This window comes from Geospiza fortis, unplaced genomic scaffold (assembly GCF_000277835.1).
Source record: "Geospiza fortis unplaced genomic scaffold, GeoFor_1.0 scaffold353, whole genome shotgun sequence".
Lineage (NCBI taxonomy): Eukaryota > Metazoa > Chordata > Aves > Passeriformes > Thraupidae > Geospiza > Geospiza fortis.
The window spans coordinates 117,650-131,125 of record NW_005054473.1 but is presented as its reverse complement, the minus strand read 5'-3'; the positions used below and the strand labels follow the sequence as shown (position 1 = coordinate 131,125).

General features: G+C 48.0%; 1 protein-coding gene across 1 annotated transcript in view; it reads left to right on the top strand.

The window, feature by feature from the left end:
- UBR4 (ubiquitin protein ligase E3 component n-recognin 4) overlaps positions 1–13,476 on the top strand; it is an 84,923-nt gene that overhangs the window by 23,987 nt on the left and 47,460 nt on the right. The window contains 17 exon segments of the mRNA XM_031062929.1: positions 68–295; positions 1,078–1,235; positions 2,307–2,478; positions 2,630–2,831; positions 4,194–4,357; positions 5,219–5,435; positions 6,205–6,421; positions 8,871–8,934; positions 9,352–9,486; positions 9,802–9,976; positions 10,206–10,343; positions 10,777–10,898; positions 11,459–11,570; positions 12,079–12,209; positions 12,346–12,523; positions 12,711–12,815; positions 13,309–13,446. Of these exon segments, the coding sequence (XP_030918789.1) occupies positions 68–295; positions 1,078–1,235; positions 2,307–2,478; positions 2,630–2,831; positions 4,194–4,357; positions 5,219–5,435; positions 6,205–6,421; positions 8,871–8,934; positions 9,352–9,486; positions 9,802–9,976; positions 10,206–10,343; positions 10,777–10,898; positions 11,459–11,570; positions 12,079–12,209; positions 12,346–12,523; positions 12,711–12,815; positions 13,309–13,446 (2,656 nt within the window).

The following is a 13,476-nucleotide window of genomic DNA, read 5'->3' as shown; positions in this document are numbered from 1 at the left end:
TATCGTAGCAGTTAATTACTGCCTTGATAATCATTGTGGTTAATTATTTCTTTGCTTCTTCCCACAGATTTACGACCTCTCAGTAGACGCCTTGAGTCCAACTTTCTACTTCCTCCTACCGAGTTCCAAAATCAGGGATGTCACTTTCCTGTTCAACGAGGAGGGGAAGAACATCATTGTGATCATGTCCTCTGCTGGCTACATCTACACACAGCTCATGGAGGAGGCCAGCAGTGCCCAGCACGGGCCCTTCTATGTCACCAATGTGCTTGAAGTCAACCACGAGGACCTGAAGGTGCTGGTGACTTCCCTTTCTCTCTTTTTTTGCATCTTCCATTTGAAGGCAGAAGTTTCCTTCTTTTTTTCCTTCTCTTTTTAAGCCCCCTGATCTAGATCAAGGAGCTTTCTCATTCCTCTAAAGAGAGAAATATCCTTACAGTAAAAGGAGGTGGGGGTGAAAATTAAACCCCTTGATCCTTTCATCTAGAAAATGGAGCATGTTTTCCATGGCTGGCTCTGAAGTCATGCCCAGCAGGATTTCTCAGCAGGGAGATGGCTTCAGAGCAGTGCTGTTCTCAGAGCAAGGCACTCCAAAGGTGCAGGAGCAGAAGGGATAAATCACCATGGCTGGGGCTGGAGAGCTGCAGTCAGCCTTTGTTTCTTCTCTTGAGGATGACCTTTAAAATCTCTCCAGTGTTTTTACCCTAGCCTGCTTCAAAACAGGAATAGATGAGAAGGAGGCTCTCAGGAAGGTCTTTTATGAGCTGGGCATCCAGGGGATGCTCCATGTGACACTGCCACACAGAGCTGAGGCTCACAGCTGCGGGAGCTCAGGGTGTTACCTACAGCCTCCGGGTGTGCAGGCTCAGCATCCCCTCCCAGAGCCTTTGAAGTGTCTGATGGATGAGTTCACCCAGGAGTTCAGCTTAGAAAATTGTCATTTAGGGCTCTGTTCTCTCACTGCTGGGGAGGAGGGGCGGCTTTGGGAATAATTCCATAGCAAATTTAAAAGCCTGACAGAGTGTGTGGGGATATTTGTGTTTATGTTAAATGTTGGCATTTCTCTGCATCCCCCAGGACAGCAATGGCCAGGTGGCAGGAGGGGGGGTGTCAGTCTATTACTCCCACGTGCTGCAGATGTTGTTCTTCAGCTACTGCCAAGGCAAATCCTTTGCAGCCACCATCAGCCGGGCCAGCCTGGAAGTGCAGCGGCTCTTCCCAATTAATATCAAGAGGTGAGGATCCTGGGGGACACTCCCTGCATTTTTATTTCTTTCTTTTTAGAGTAAATATTGCTTATTATTAAACATCCCAGCTCTGAATGGCCAAACTGTGTGGTGAAAATTCCCTGTTGGCTGATATTTCTTGCTACTTTTCATGGTCCTTGTGTCCTAATGGACTTGGATGATCCTTGTGGGTCCCTTCCAGCTCAGGAATTCCATGATATCCCAGTTGCAGGATGTTTAGAAACCAAAGCTGGCTGTTTCAGCAGTGGGCCATGCATGCATTTTGTCCTCCCAGCAGGATTTCAGAAGGGTGTCTGCAGAGCAGTGGAGCTGCCCGAGGTGCAGCCGCTGGAACCGATGGGATTATCCACCCTCACCCAGGCGGCCGAGGAGGGAGCCTTTGTTTCCTTTCAGCACCACTGCTGCAGTGGACCTTGTGCATTGTGCGTGTTAAGGCTGATTTTCAGACTCCCTTGAGGGAAACCAATCTCTTACTCTATGAATGTGGCAAGAAAAAGACAGTTCTATTGTGTGTTCTGCTACACTGTGCTGGGCACTCAGGCCACAGACTCTTCACTGGCCTGACACAAAGCCACTGTCATGAGTGGGCTCTGAAGGAGGTCAGGTTCCAAGAGCTCCTGAACTCCAGTTGAGTTTGGCTTAGTCTTTCTGCAGCTCTGCTTCCACTTTTTCCAGTGAGCAGACACTGATTCTCCTGCATTGCTTATTGCTTCTGGGTGTGTTGAAACATGAAACTGTTCATCCATTCAGATAAAAACATTGCTGAAAGCCATTTATAAATTGCCTCCTTGATTTGGGGCATAAAATGCAACACTAAGCCAGTTTTTCCTTGAGTTTGCAGGGTAGGGATCAGGGTTGAGGACTGGGATGTTTGTGGTTTGTGCCCACTGTGGTGACTGTTTCAGGTTGCTCACCTGTAAACCAGACACTGTTCATTGATGCAGTGCTTGAGCCCCTGCTCAGGACAAAGCTTTAACTGATTTGAGCACAATTAAATTGGTGTGGCTTTCCTTGTGCTGCTCCTTAAACGAATGTCATTGTGCCCTTTGTCTCTCACAGTTCCAATGGTGGCAGTAAGACTTCTCCAGCCCTGTGTCAGTGGTCTGAGGTGATGAACCACCCTGGCCTGGTGTGCTGTGTCCAGCAGACCACAGGTGTCCCACTGGTGGTGATGGTGAAGCCAGACACCTTCCTCATCCAGGAGATTAAGACCTTGCCAGCCAAAGCAAAGGTTAGTCAAGGTTCCCTGTATTTCTGACTCTTAGAATTTGGTTTCTTGTTGTTCTGTCAACCACATCTCCAGTCTTGGCAGCTTTTCTAATACAAAGAGTTTGTTCCTCCAAGCGAGAGTTGCCAAGCCCTTCCCTTGCCTTGCCTTGCAGATCCAGGACATGGTGGCCATCCGTCACACGGCCTGCAACGAGCAGCAGAGGACCACCATGATCCTGCTGTGTGAGGATGGCAGCCTGAGGATCTACATGGCCAACGTGGAGAACACGTCCTACTGGCTGCAGCCCTCTCTGCAGCCCAGCAGCGTCATCAGCATCATGAAACCCGTGCGCAAGCGCAAGGCAGCCGCCATCAGTAAGGGCTCCTCACATCACCTTTGTCACTCCCTGTCCTGGACTGCAGGATAAGTGTGTATTCTGTCTGCCATCTGTTAGAGGTGTGGCAGTTATCTCCTGTTAATAGAACAGGATCAAGGCACCAAAATCTGTCTTGGTTTGAAAAGACAGGTGTGTGCTGAGGAAGGCAGGAGCCTCCTCTGAAATGGAAAATGTGAACCCCTCCCCCTCTGAATTGTTAGAATTTTGAAATTAAGGAACTCTCAGGCAATGATATGGGAGTAGGAATAACAGTTCTTATTAGGGAAGAAAATAAAAAAAATAAAACAATGCAGTAATACAAAACAACACTGACAGGGTCAGAACAGGACCTGACCCCCTGTGGGTCAGGGTGGTGGCACAGCCCCATCCCATGGTGGCTGCAGCTCTCCTGCAGTGACAGCTGTGGCTATGGTGGAGCAGGGATCCTGGAGAAGGGTGTCGTCTTCCTCTGAAGATTCAGTGGTTAGATTAGATGGGCCTGGGCTCCCTCTGGCAATGCAGGGCAGCAGAAAGCTGCTCCTCTGGGAATGCAGTGGGCAAAGGCTGCCCTGGTGTCCCAAAATGTCAGATTGGATCCAGGTAGGAATGCTTGGCTCCTCCCCTGGGCGCAGCATCTCCCCATGGGATGCTGGAGTTTGATCAGCCATGCAGGGACACTCATTGGCTCATAAACAGCAGAGATCTCCTGGAGGGAGCATTGGTTGTAGAAGAGATAAAGAAAACTGCCTAATGAACAGAAGAGAACTGCCCCACCTGTAACAGATGCCAAATAGAACACACACTTATCTTGCAATCCAGGACACTAATGGAGAAGTAAAGATTGATCTACATCATCTAAATACTTACAACACTCGTTCTGACAATTACATAGGTACTGGCTAAGTGGATAAAATGTTTCCGTAGATGGATGTTGGCACCCTGGTTACTGAGAATTTTAGGCTTTCTGTGCTGATGGGCACTGACCCTCAAGAGAACACTACATTTGACCTGAAGTCATAGAGAAAGCTTCCAAAATTAAGTAATAAAACTAAGATTATTAGTGCATAGTTTAAATAAAAGTGTGTAATGTCACATAGTAGAAAACTTAGAGTTTAAAATTTTAAAATATTGTAATATATATAAACAAGATAGAAGTTTTAAGGAAGAGAGTAGTCCTTCTTTTTCATCTTCTTCTTCATAACTGTGAGTAGTATTATCTTCTTCATAAGTTTGAGGAGTAAAAAATCCAACAGATGCATATAGAAATACTTTCTACAGGAGGCAAGTTGTTTCTGCAGGTTTTTTAGAACTTTGCCTGTTTAGAACATCTTTTGTCATAAAGATCTCTTTCCCCTTTTAGCAACTCGCACATCCAGCCAGGTGAACTTCCCCATTGACTTCTTTGAGCACAACCAGCAGCTCACAGACGTGGAGTTCGGGGGCAATGACCTGCTGCAGGTGTACAATGCCCAGCAGATAAAGCACCGGCTCAATTCCACGGGCATGTACGTGGCCAACACAAAGGTGAGTGGGGCAGTCTAGGGACTCTCTTGGGCTTCTGGGTGGCATTGTTGTTCATGTTGTCACCATGCCTTGCCTTAAGGAGTCTGCTTTGTTCAAATGACCCCAAACATGTACTGTACCTGGGGGTACTGGTTGACAACAGACTGAACATGAGCCAGCAGTGTGCCCTGGTGGCCAAGGCCAATGGCTCCTGTCCTGGATCCGGAATGGTGTGGCCAGCAGGAGCAGGGAGGTCATTCTGTCCCTGTACTCAGCACTGGTGAGGCCACACCTTGAGCACTGTGTCCAGTTCTGGGCCCTCAATTTGGGAAGGACGTTGAGACACTTGAGCACGTCCAGAGAAGAGTGACAAGGGTGGTGAGGGGGCTGGAACACAAACCCTATGAGGAACCACTGAGGGAGCTGGGAATGTTCAGCCTGGAGAAAAGGAGACTCAGAGGTGACCTTATCTCTCTGCACAGCTCCCTGAAAGGTGGCTGTGCTCAGGTGGGATTGGTCTCTTTCTCCAGGAACTGACAGAACCAGAGGACACAGTCTCGAGCTGCGTTGGGGAAATGGAGGTTGGATATTAGGAAGAAGTTTTTCACAGAAAGAGTGATAAAATATTGGAATGGTCTGCCCAGGGAGGTGGTAGAGTCACCATCCCTGGATGTGTTCAAAAAAAGACTGGATGTGGCACTTCGTACCATGGTTCAGTTTAGGTGTTTAGGGCATGGGTTGGACTTGATGATCTTGAAGGTCTCTTCCAACCTAATCATTCTGTGATTCTGTAATTCTGTAATTGAGTAAACAGTGGAGGCACCTCTGTACAGTGTCCTTGGCTTCAGAGGGAGTTTTTGAGCTGTGGTTTGTTCTCTGCAGCCTGGGGGTTTCACCATCGAAGTGACCAACAACAACAGCACGATGGTGATGACGGGCATGCGCATCCAGATCGGCACGCAGGCCATCGAGCGAGCCCCCTCCTACCTGGAGATCTTCGGCCGCACCATGCAGCTCAACATGACCCGCGCCCGCTGGTTCGACTTCCCCTTCACCCGCGAGGAGGCCCTGCAGGCTGACAAGAAACTCACCATCTTCAGTAAGGCCGTGGGCCCTCTTGGTCTGAGCAGCTGCTGGGCTGCTTTGGGTGGGATGAAGCTGCTTCGCCTCACAGCTGGGAATTGCCACAATCCATTCGTTTGTCCTGACTGCAAAAACGGTCTGAGGGGGGAACCCTGAGCATTTGGTAACTTTATTTACGGCCCAGTTTCTTGCTGCTGTGAGTGAACGTTCAGTAGTTCAGCTCAATGATTTTGTGCTGAGGTGAGAGAAGGAAAGTGGCCTTGCAAAGGAGATGGCACTGTCTGTGACGGTGTTCACAGGGGTCTGAGGATGGGGGAAGTGATGAGGATCTGACTCCACGTTTCAGAAGGCTTGATTTATTATTTTATGATATATATTATATTAAAACCGTACTAAAAGAACAGAAGAAAGGATTTCATCAGAAGGCTAGCTAAGAATAGAAAAGGAAGGAATAACAAAGGCTTGTGTCTGACCAAGAGTCTGAGCCAGCTGACTGTGATTGGCCATAAATTAGAAACAACCACATGAGACCAATCACAAATGCACCTGTTGCATTCTACAGCAGCAGATAACCATTGTTTACATTTTGTTCTTGAGGCCTCTCAGCTTCTCAGGAGAAAAAATCCTAAGGAAAGGATTTTTCATAAAATGTGTCTGTGACAATTGTCAGTGGCTGTGTATTAATGACAGTGTAATTGCTGTCCTTGGTCCTGTGAAACGAGGCTGGTTTATATCCAAAAGCAACAGTTCTCTCAGTTTTTAAGAAATTTCTCTCATCACCACAGTTGGGGCTTCTGTGGATCCTGCTGGAGTCACCATGATGGATTCCATAAAAATTTATGGCAAAACCAAAGAGCAGTTTGGCTGGCCTGACGAGCCCCCCGAGGACTTCCCGTCCGCTTCCGTGAGCAACGTGTGTCCCCCAAACCTCAACCAAGGGAATGGCACTGGGGACGCCGAGTCAGCTGCCCCTGCTGCTGCCAGTGGGACTGTCCTGGAGAGGTATTTCCACAGTCTCTCCCTTATTTCTCCTTGGAAATGGGTTGTTGTTGTTGTTGTGGTGGGCACTTGGGTGCTTTTCCTGACTTGGAGAACTGGAGGGAATTTGTGAGTTGTTCTCACTGCCTTACACAGCAACAGCTGAAAACAGGGGTTGATTATCTTGGTAGGAGGGTTTGTGGTGGCTCTTGGTTGATCTGGTGCAGTAGATGGGTAGATCTGTGTGCTTGCTTGTGCTGCCTAGTTCATGTTTCAGCAGTCTTGAGGAGCTCAAAGCAATTTCTGCTGCCCTGGTACATTCCCTCATTTCAAGCTGGCCCTTTTTGGTCTCTGGAGCTCACAAAGGTCAGGCCTCTCTGAGGCTGAGCTCAGTTTTGAGGAGGGCTTTGTGTGTGACCCTGCTTTAGGCTTGTGGCTCCCACCAACTTGCCTTGTAGCCCACGTGCCTCAGGCTGAGCTGTTGTTCTGGGGAAGGTGTTGGGTTTTCCCCATATCCCTGCTGAGAGCCAAACCCCAAGGGTGACCTGGACATAAATGCAGTGAATAAACAGAACTTGGGTTCTTTCTTATGTCCATGCTGTGTTTTCCTTTGAACTCATACAGTCTGTATCGTAAGGGTTGTAAAAGCAGCAAGGACAGGAGGGAAACAGCTCAAAGAGGAACTGGCACTGCTGAAAAATGACCATTTCAGAGGAAACAATCGCTGCTCAGCTGTGAGGAAGTGCTGGTTAAGTTTGACTGAAATTCTCTGGTAGAGGCTCAGGGCTTGAAGTGCCACTTAGGCCCAGTTGAAGGACGTGTTCAGCCATCCTTTAATATTTTGTCTAATAGTTCATGGGATTTTTCCCTGTGTTTATTTTCCCTTTCCTTCCCTCCTCTGCTGTGACATCCCCACAAGATGTCCCTCTCAGCACAGACATGCTCTCTGAATTTTCAGAGCAGTGGGATTATATTCTAAAAATTCAGATATAAAAAAAATATTCTTCCTATTTGGTGTTACCTTCTGAAGGGTTCTCTGGAGTAGGAACAGCTGATGGCAGGCAGGAGGCACTTATCTATCCAAGTGTGGTGTCTGCACTCGAATTTAAGCCTGGGTGGTGCTTTAAGTGGTGCTTGGCTTCTCTGTGTGAGGTGACCTGGCTCATCTCTGTCTTTGTTTTGCTCCAGACCAGTGTGTGCTGCCCAGGTAGAGACCCTGCTTAGACTCACGCTCCCCCGGCTTCCTGATTTCCCCATTTAATTTGCCTTTTGCTTAGAATGTGTTCTAGGGAGTTTTTCTGTGAGCTTTACACATTTTTATTTTTTTTTCCTTTTTCTTTGCTCCCCCAAAGTTCTGACACTGAGTCCCTAACCACCCTGGACCGGTTAGTATGGCATCCTTTTCTCTGCACGAATGAGTGTGTGTCAGAGACAGAACACATGGTGTGGCTTTTGGTGACTGGGTTTTTTTTGTTTTCCAAGTGACATTTGCTTCTTTACATTCTGGTCATTGCATGGCAGATGGTTTAGCAAATGTAAAGATGAGGTGGTTTGCTGATTTTTGCTGTACACAGCATAACTGTTGCTTATTTGACAGACTCCTCTCTGCTTTGTTCCCTCCTTGTGCCTTCTTATCCCACTTCTGTTCCCTCCAAGCTTTATGAGGGTGGCTGTGGGGAGGGGGATGTTATTTATCACCACCAGACCAGACAATTGTTCCTTCTGCCTTCCAATCCTACACTGCTATTCTTCCCCTTAGTGCTCTCTCTTCCCTGCTTTTTCCTGTATCTTCCTGCTCCTTCTGGTGTGTCAGATGGCATTTCAGGTAGTTCCACCTGGGGGCATGGAGTGCTGCTACAGGGACTTTGCTGCCACTTGTAAAGCAGGTTTTCCCTCGGGACAAGTGTTTTCCCAGCCTGCTTGAACTTCAGCATCCCTCCCTCAGGGTCACACCCAGTGCTCTGAGTTAATTTTCCTCTGGAATATTTTGTGCTGAAACTCCAAATTGGAAAGAGCAACCTGTGTGAAAATAGCAAGCGAGTAGAACGTTGCTCCCTGAGCAAAGTCGGTTCCGCTTTTTCCCATGTGTCATAGCCAGCCTTGATCTGCAGTCATCTGTACGTCTGGGGGCCATGGTGAATTGGGACTGTCAAGACAATCCAAGTTATCCCTGCTGCAGGCTGCGTAAGGAAATGTTTTATCCTCTTTGGGAGAGAAAAGCCCCTGTCTTTCAGCTGTGGATTATTAAAGCAGTCCTAAGTTTGTCTGTGAGCGTGAGCCAGGTTTAACTCTGGTCTGTAACACAATGAAATGATATGCATGGTGCCTGTGGCAGGTTTTATCATGCTTTGATTTTGTACTTGGCATTCGTTAGCTGTCTCTGAGCTACTCATGACTGTAGCCCGCATAAAGCAAAGTGCTAAGGAGAGAGAAGGGTTGCTGTACTCAAGCCTGCTTTCCTCTCTCCCTCCAGGCTAGTTGTGAGTTCTTTAGAAGCGCTGGAAAGCTGCTTTGCTGTGGGACCAGTCAACGAGAAGGCAAGTAACTTTCTGAATACATTCCTGAGCTTTGGAGCCGGGGGAGGAGGGGCCAGCTCAGCACTACCTCCTGCAGCCCCGGGGGCCTGATAGGAGCAGAGCGCATCCCTTTTGCTCAGAGCACTGATCTGAAAGTTGCCTTAGCCAAAAGCGTTTGAAACTAGTTTAGAATGACAATTGGCATTTGCATTTAGCGCTGGTGGGCTTTTTGTGCTGCGGAGTGACCTCGTTTACAGAAACAGCAGGGTGGGAGCCCATAAATCTCAAAGGGACTTTTCCTGTGTAGACATGTGAAGTGTTCCCTAAATGTCAAATAGGAAATGGAGGGAGGCTATCAAGAAGGTATTGAGAGAATGGGGCTGTTGGTACACTGAGTGATGGTAAATATACTGAATAATGGGGTTTGTCTGTTCTTAGGAGAAGAACAAGATGGCAGCTCAGGAACTGGCTACAGTGCTGCTGTCCATGCCAGCCCCTTCCAGCGTGCAGCAGCAGACCAAGAGCCTGCTGGCCAGCTTGCACACCAGCCGTTCAGCCTACCACAACCACAAGGTACTGCCCAGGGCATGGATTTGGGGCTCCTGGAACCTGCCAGGTCATGGCTGAGGTGCAGCAGAGCCCTAGAGAGCCCTTCCTTCATGCAGCACAAACCTCCTGTCTCATCTCCCTTTAGCTCCTGCTGCCTGCCCTGCTGGCTGCTGTGTTTCACCAGGGTTGTGTGATTCTGTGACCTTTTAGCATTGGTTACTCTTCCTTAGATGAAGAGTGCTGGATTTCCCCAGGATCTGTCCTGTGGTTGTGCGTCATCTGCTTTCTCATGCTGCAATCAGTTGTTTTTCTTTGCCTGTGTTCTCTCTCGCTCTACAGGATCAAGCACTGCTAAGCAAAGCCATTCAGTATTTGACTTCCTCAACCAAAGAAGGAAAGGACCTTGATCCTGAGGTGTTCCAGAGGCTGGTCATCACTGCTCGCTCCATTGCTATTATGAGACCCAACAATCTGGTCCACTACACAGAATCAAAGCTGCCACAGCTGGAAACAGGTAGATAAGTCTGTAATTTTCTCTAAGTTTCTGTTGTGATAATTGAAGCTGTGCTGGGTGTTGGGTTCAGAGTGGCAGAGACTGTATTTGACACATTTGGTAGGTGTGTGATATCCTGCTGATGAGAACATCAAAGCCTCTGAAAACAGCCATTTCAAATAAACTTGGTGTTACCCTCATTAAGGTTTTCCCCTGCACATTTCTGAGAGGTGTTTTTTAATCTCTGCAGAGAGTGAAGAAGGGCAGGAGGCCCAGAAACACGTGGAAGGAGAGGGCTGCACCTTCATTACCCAGCTGGTGAACCACTTCTGGAAGCTCCATGCATCAAAACCCAAAAACGCCTTCCTGGCCCCTGCCTGCCTGCCAGGTGGGAGAGCTCTTCCTTTGCTGTTGGCAAGCCTGTGGCTTCTGAAGGGGCCTGCTTGAAGTTTGTAAGCAGAGAACATGACTTTTCAATGCTAGTGCTGCACTGAGAGCTTTGTGATGTGGAGCTGCAGATTCTGCTTCAAAGCTTTTGTTCAGGGACACGTGTATTGTGCCAGGAAGAAGGGACTGATGATTGATTTACCCACATTTGTCTTTGTGGGTGGTGTTAGAGGATATTCAGTGGTGCTGGTGTATGGAGTTCACAATATTCCATCAGACAGACAGGACTGGCTCAGTCTGGATTGAAAATCAATGTATTTGTGCTGTTAACATTGTGCCTTGAAGTCTACAAACAAAAGATGCTTCCTGCAGTGCCTCAATCTGTGCTGAAATACAGAGAGAGCTGATTTCAGTCCTGCTTTTATTCCTGCTAGGTCTCACTCATGTTGAAGCCACAGTCAATGCTTTGGTGGATATTATCCATGGATACTGCACGTGTGAGCTGGACTGTATCCATACTGCATCCAAGATCTACATGCAGATGTTACTTTGCCCAGTATGTCACCTTGTTCTTCTCTGCCTCAGCCTCTAATTGCACCAGGGGAGGTTTAGGTTGGGCATCGGGAAACATTTCTTTGTGGAAGGGGTGTTCAGCCTGCCACAGGCTGCCCAGAGCAGCAGTTGAGTCCCCACCCCTGGAGGGATTTAAAAGTGTAGATATGGCACTTGGGGACATGGGTTAGGGGGATTTGCAGTGTTGGGTTTATGGCTGGACTTGATCTCAGAGGACTTTTTCAACCTAAATGTTTCTATGATTCTATAGTGGGGAAAAAATTAAATGTGGGCAGAATGGGAATACATAGTACAGATACAAAATACAGCCAAAAACATCCAGCCAGAAGTGAATGGAGGAGAATTCTCCCTCTCCTTTTGTTCTAGTAATGTTTGTCATGTGCTGCATGTGGAATTGCAAGTGTTGCTTTGTGGGAGGTGACTCGTGTCCTACATGAACCATGACTGACCAGAGTCACAAGTGCATTTTTAGCCATCTTTCCAAATGCTGTGAAAAAGGACCTAGAGCTTGAGGAATGTAATGATGAACTGTTCACCCTGCAGGACCCAGCAGTGAGCTTTTCCTGCAAGCAAGCTTTGATCAGGGTGCTGAGACCGCGGAACAAGCGGCGCCACGTGACCCTGCCATCGTCCCCCCGCAGCAACACCCCCATGGGTACGCCAGGGCATCCCTGCTTAAACCAGCATGGCCTTCTTGACTGGTCAGGAAGGACAGGAAAACAAAGTGGTCTTGTTAGAAACTGAGACTAAAAAAAACTAAAATCAGCCTTTTTCCTTTCTTTTGCTCTCCCTTGCCCCCTAAACCCCTTTTTATTTAATAAACTCTTACCTTTTTGTTGATCTTTTGGGATTCACAAAGGAGATCTTTCTGATATATTCCCCTTTCAGTGACAGGAAAATCTGATCATTTTATCTAGAGAGTAATAATCTAGAGTTAGTATTTCTATGCATGTTTTCAGGTTCTAATAAATCAGTCAAAGATGTGTGCAGGTCAAAATTATCAGAGCTCTATCCAAGAGAGATTTTTCAGTATTGAAGCAAATTGTAGGTGTCAGGAGTCTCTTGGTAACTGAGGGTAGTTAGGGTTTTTTCCCAGCATTAGCAGCCTGGTTTGGGATGGGATGAGGAGCTGTGCATTTATGAACTCCTGCTTTGCCACTCAGGAGATAAGGATGATGATGATGACGACGATGCAGAGGACAAGCTGCAGAGCTCTGGGATAGCAAATGGAGAGCACATCCGACAGGAGAGCCAGGAGCAGAGCGAGGTGGATCACGGGGACTTTGAGATGGTGGTGAGTCCAGAGCTTCTCCTTGGAGCCCTTGAAGTGTGCCAGGACTTGAGTCAATTTAGTTCTGATGAACCTGCTTGTAGTGCTCCCTTAGTGGAGGTGGTCTGGGGAAGGCTCTCACTGTGTTTCCTCTCCATAGTCTGAATCCATGGTTCTGGAGACTTCTGAGAACGTGAATAATGGGAATCCTTCTCCTCTGGAGGCTCTGCTGGCTGGAGCAGAGGGATTCCCTCCGATGCTGGATATCCCTCCAGATGCAGATGATGAGACAATGGTGGAGTTGGCTATTGCCCTGAGCCTGCAACAAGATCAGCAAGGTCAGATGTGGGCACTGTTGGCAGGCAAAAAGGGGATGGAAACGGAAAACTGGGAAAGAAATGAGGCAAAGCTGTTGGTGTCATCACCAGTGAACCAAAGATAGCAGAACTATGAAATGTACAGAAAATGCCAGGATTAACTTATTCTCTCCAAGAAAGATGCTCATAAGTTGTTCTCTGCTTGCAGGGAGCAGCAGCAGTGCCCTTGGGCTGCAGAGCTTGGGGCTGTCTGGCCAAGCTCCCAGCTCCTCTTCTCTCGACGCTGGAACACTCTCAGACACAACAGCATCAGGTAACTGTTCACTGCAAGGCATCTTCTTTTTCACATTCTGACCTAAGTAATGCCTTAAAATTGGTTTGCAAACACGGTTTGGAAGAGCCAGTTATTACTATTGGCTTCTTGTATTTTTGAGAGTGTACTTACAGCTTTTTCCTACTTTGATTGACTCTCACTGTAGACTTCTGAGGAAGTTATTTCCTGTATTTAAACTAAAGCAGACAAAACAAAGCATGTGCTGTATTTCCCTTGCATTTATAAACAACCAGACATGGTTCTTTAAGTAACTGTGCATGCCTGTGTGTTTGATAGAGAAGCTTTCCTCTCGAGATATCTCCCCTGCACTGCTTTAACCATCCTGCTGGTCACCCCCAAGCTCCCTTTCCCTTTGTAGCCATCCCCAAACCCCAAGCCCAATCCCCTCAGCCTTTCCCTGGTAGCGAGAGCGCCGTTTGCAGTTGTTCCCAGGCAGTGTTTTTACTTGTAACAGCTCTCTTTATTCTCTTAGCTCCAGCCTCTGACGACGAGGGCAGCACGGCGGCCACGGACGGCTCCACGCTGCGGACATCGCCCGCCGAGCACGGGGGCAGCGTGGGCTCGGAGAGCGGCGGCAGCGCCGTGGACTCGGTGGCCGGGGAGCACAGCGGTGAGTGAGCCCTGCTGCATCCCCGCTGTA